The 4,479-nt window shown below is 36.3% G+C and overlaps 1 protein-coding gene and 1 long non-coding RNA gene across 4 annotated transcripts in view; one reads left to right on the forward strand and one right to left on the reverse strand.

Moving 5' to 3' along the window:
* The window catches only part of LOC107271110 (ankyrin repeat and sterile alpha motif domain-containing protein 1B), a 55,579-nt gene that overhangs the window by 26,920 nt on the left and 24,180 nt on the right, over positions 1-4,479 (forward strand). For all 3 annotated transcript variants that reach the window (XM_015746726.2, XM_015746727.2, XM_025088350.1), the window contains one exon: positions 187-361. In XM_015746726.2, coding sequence (XP_015602212.1) covers positions 187-361 — 175 coding nt within the window. The remainder of the gene's footprint in view (positions 1-186; positions 362-4,479) is intronic.
* The window catches only part of LOC112494861, a 12,428-nt gene that overhangs the window by 1,265 nt on the left and 6,684 nt on the right, over positions 1-4,479 (reverse strand). The window lies entirely within an intron of this gene.

The following is a 4,479-nucleotide window of genomic DNA, read 5'->3' on the forward strand; positions in this document are numbered from 1 at the left end:
AATTCCCCCTCCCCCCCCCCCCCCAAGCTATTCTCACTGTAGCTCTTGCGTATGCCACATCGAAATCACACTGAATTACAGAAATTCATGTGTAAGTTCAAGTCGGGATAATATAACGAGTTGATTTTAATGTACGTAAGTTATATCTTTTGAGAGCCTTAACGTTCCTTTGCTCTTTGTTCCCAGGTGTATAAACGACGTTCGCGCGACATGGAGACCGAAACTGAGGAGGATTTGCTGCAGTTTCCAGCTGGCGGCTCTTTGGATGCGTCGAGTGGCTCCCTGTCGAGCGTCTCTCTTTCGGATAAAAGCATGTCGACGGACAACGTCGAGGAGTTCTTTGGAGATGCACCCTTCGCAGGTAAACAGCAACCCACGCTTGGCTGCACCGCATGACGCTTTCTGCCTCGTGTAACGTGCGTATATCCAGTGCTCGTTGTCTCTCGTTATCCTTGTCGACCGTTTGCCAAAATTTTGTCAGGACCGGAAGCGAGGCACGGCACCTCCTTTCGTCGGAAATGAGGAGGACCTGAACGTTGCATGATAAGAAATCCCTATCATGATGGTTTCCTCGTGCGCGATCATTTTCGGTCGCTGTGTCATCCTGCCTTAGATATAAGTTTTCGTGTTGGTTCGTGGAAACGAACAGGATACAATTTTTTCTTATTTATAGGCATGAAAAGTTCATCAAGTAGATAGATACTCGTTCCTATTGTATAATTAGGAGTTATACGTGCAATCGGGTTCTCTATGATATCTGTTCTAATACTCGCTCATTGTTATATTTACTAATTTTGGATAGTAGTGATAGTGAAACTTTAGTATAGGGAGTTAATTACTCTCTTGATTAATATTTCGAGTGTCGTTTGTCATTCTGATAACGGTAATGTTATTATTTCCGAAATCAATTGAAATAATAATTGCTGTCACGTGCGTTTTGAAAAGCTTGAAAAAGGCTTTAGGTAGAATTCTAGAATAATCGAAAATACATGAAAACAATAGTACTGGAGTCATGGCGTGATTCATTATTTTTTGATAAAATTACCTACTCCTGGTTTACGTCAATTTTGTATCGCCTGTATGATTGGGCTATTTTAATTATTTTTTTATCTTTTCTTATCAGTACAGTTATGAACTATTGGTATATATATAGTATATATATATATATATATTTCATTTACTAATACTAATTTGTGGTCACGTTTGGCTCTCACTTCTATGGTTGAAAGTTGTCTGGTACTTTTGATAACAAGTCATTTCCAAATGTATATAGATTTGAGATTAATTCAATACCCATGATACTTCGTTATGTACGTTATCGCGAGTTATCTATAATTTCATATTTTATATTCTTTATTGCTCGCTGTCTCGGATTACAATTCGTATTGCAGGATACTGATGTTTTGATAAAAGTATATCATTCCTCTTAGAGATACAGTGATATTTACGGCGAGCAGCTCTAACTACGTTAAACGTAAATAACGCGGTTCTCGCTTAAGAGGAAATTCTTTTAGTTGTTTCGATTGTGCGCATGTATATTTTATACCATAAAGGAGCAATTTCGCAATCGTTAGTATGTTTTCATACATATTTACGTTTTAATATATATCTATACACATTTCTATACATCACGTAATAGCGGTATTTTTTTCTGGTATGAATATTCGCTGGGCCTATATTACTCGTATTTTTTTTTTTGTAATTATTAATCGTCCAATCTATAACTAGTGATATTTACATATGCATCGTTTATGAATTGCTTTTGCATAAATACTCTCCTTCTTTTATTTTCTCCAAATGCATTATATTTTTATAACTCGTCGACATTATAATTATTTGTATGGCTGAGGATGTAACCATTGCAATATCAGTATTGTGAAATATCGTTTGATAGTTTCAATTCTGTAGCTCGTGCGTTAGCTGCGTATAAGTTTCATATGGGCAACACAGTAATGAAGAGAATGAAAAAGAGTTTAAGAAAATTGTACAGAGGACTAGGCGTGTAGTAGGAAACTCTGTTAAAAGTAAGTATTGTTATATGTGATTCACTTTAAAGAGAACAGTTATAGTATTTTATCGTAGGTATCTTTATAGTATAGGTCATTCGCGTTTAAGCAAGGTGAACTTTTGAGTAATCGAGTCCAAATTTATAGGATTCGTGGTAATTTCCTTTTTTACGTTTACATAAATATTAAAATTTTATTAATGTTGCGTGTTGTGCATTATGTTTACCAATAATACCTTTTTGTCTTTTTTCACAAAATTTCACCTTCTTTTGAACGCTATTTTCATTTTGGGTGAACGCGTATACACACTCCGTATTTTAGTGCGATGCTACAAGTCCACGTAGTATGTATTACTATATATTATATATAACTGTGTAACATAAATAAGGGATGGGTTCGGTATAATTTTTTTTATCTTATCGCGTATCAATGATTTCTGTTCATTATATTCATTAATTAACATTTTATTTTCATACGTCAATGATACTGGAATAGAAATAACCTGATTGCATATTGCAGATGCACTCAGTTTGTACGTCCAATCATATTGTGTCCAGTAATTTTAGAAGAAGCTCAAAGACCCCCCCCCCATGCTCAAAGTTTCTACGACCATGCTCATAAATAAATAAAAGGTCTCGTCTAAACGATTTTAATGACGTTGAGATGCGTAAATACATTAGTACGAGTGTCATTGTGTAATTATCCTTGGAAATCCATGTAAATTTACGAGTGTTCGTCAAATTTCATGGTGATACTTGTGACACCCAGTATATCTATGTGTGATAATGTTTTTGGAATAATCACACTTTGTGAACAAAAATTGGGAATTACTATGGGTAAATTATTTTGAACGAACCCATCTCTCTCTATATATAGTAAATAACGACTTCCTAATGAAATTGCATAACGAGACTTTTCTTCTCGTTCTTGCTGCGTTCCTAGCGCGATGTATACTTTGTGCGTTAAGTTTGACTTTTTGTTATATGATTTTCCTCGATGTATTAAAACACAATGCTTTACGTGGTATTAATCGCTTGCGTTATATATGCGTGCATAATATACATAGATAAACAGAGAGCGAATATATATTTATGATAACTTTTAGATAGCATAGTGCATTATAACCTCATTTATTTGGTAATAAATTTAATGCTATTATGTGACGTCTGTTTCTTTTTTTCGCTTATGTCTGTCCTACTTGTCCAAGGATTATTTTTTTTTTGATTCGATGCAACATTGGGAACCTGCGATTTAATTAGAAAATATAATTTAATTTTTTAATAGCAATTACGTGTATGATACTTTGTTGGCAACGGTGATGCTTCACGCTGCAATTATGAAAAATTGTATTTGCGAGATTAGTTTTACTTTTCGTATTTTTCCCACAGAAAACTCTACAGTGATGCACATTTCGATCTAGCATGTGATATGTTTTTTAAATCTCACGAAATTTTATATTCGCAATGGATTGAAATGCAGACAACGAGGTGCCGAGGCAATCCGAGCATATAAGGCAAATCAATTAAATCATGTGAATACCCAGCGAACAGTAGCTACAATATTTTTTCTAATGTTTGACATGTATATTAGTGCTTTTTTTATCATTTCCTTATTGTGGGTGACACGTGAACATTGCATGCAATTAAACTATCAGGTCATCCCACGAGCAATGCAGTTTTGAAATATTTTTTGCACAATTGAAAAAATATTGTATTACTTACAGGATTACCTGATAAATTATTATACTTCAATTTAACGTGGCAAATCTGATACGTGATAGTGAGTTTGCAATAGACTATGTACTTTCTTTACTAGACAACTGTGTTTTCCAATTTACCATTTAACGTGAGATTACGTCAATCATCCGTTTCTCTGAACTCCGAGAATGCTTCTTCGTATTTATGACTCACGTAGGCCGATTAAGAAAAACGGAAACTGATTAGTTGGAAGATTAGCCAGCTAAGTGTTCAAGGTTTGCCATTTAGCTGGGGCGGCTGCATTGATTTTAAATCGGACGTGGAACTACGGTCTATTTGAAAATGCACATTTTTTTCTTACGCACCCATAGACATGGACGATCTAAGAGTTCGATGTATTTCTTTTGAGAGTTCATGAACAATGCAATCCTCAAAAATATATAAATTGTGATGTGATTTTTCGAATCACGGTCCCAAGGTGGCTCCGGTTACCGATACAGATAGCGTTCTCGATTTCTGGTTCCCTTCGGGTCGCCACTGTGCTCAGAAGCTACGCTTTCGGGTTGATTCGTATAGTTATGTCAATGCTCTCGTAAGATGTCGTTATTGTTTAGTTGAGGTCGAGGTGCTCGAATCTGCCGTGGGCAGAGAGTCTCGACGTACCGAGTTGCCCGGCAGAGGAGAGTACCCGACGGAGACGTCTCCACGGACCGGCAGAAGCCCGGGTGAAACACCGGCGCCCCGCTGGAGATGGGCAAAGGGCTGTAGAGCGGGCG

The sequence above is a fragment of the Cephus cinctus genome, unplaced genomic scaffold (assembly GCF_000341935.2).
Source record: "Cephus cinctus unplaced genomic scaffold, Ccin1 Ccin1_scaffold0898, whole genome shotgun sequence".
NCBI lineage: Eukaryota > Metazoa > Arthropoda > Insecta > Hymenoptera > Cephidae > Cephus > Cephus cinctus.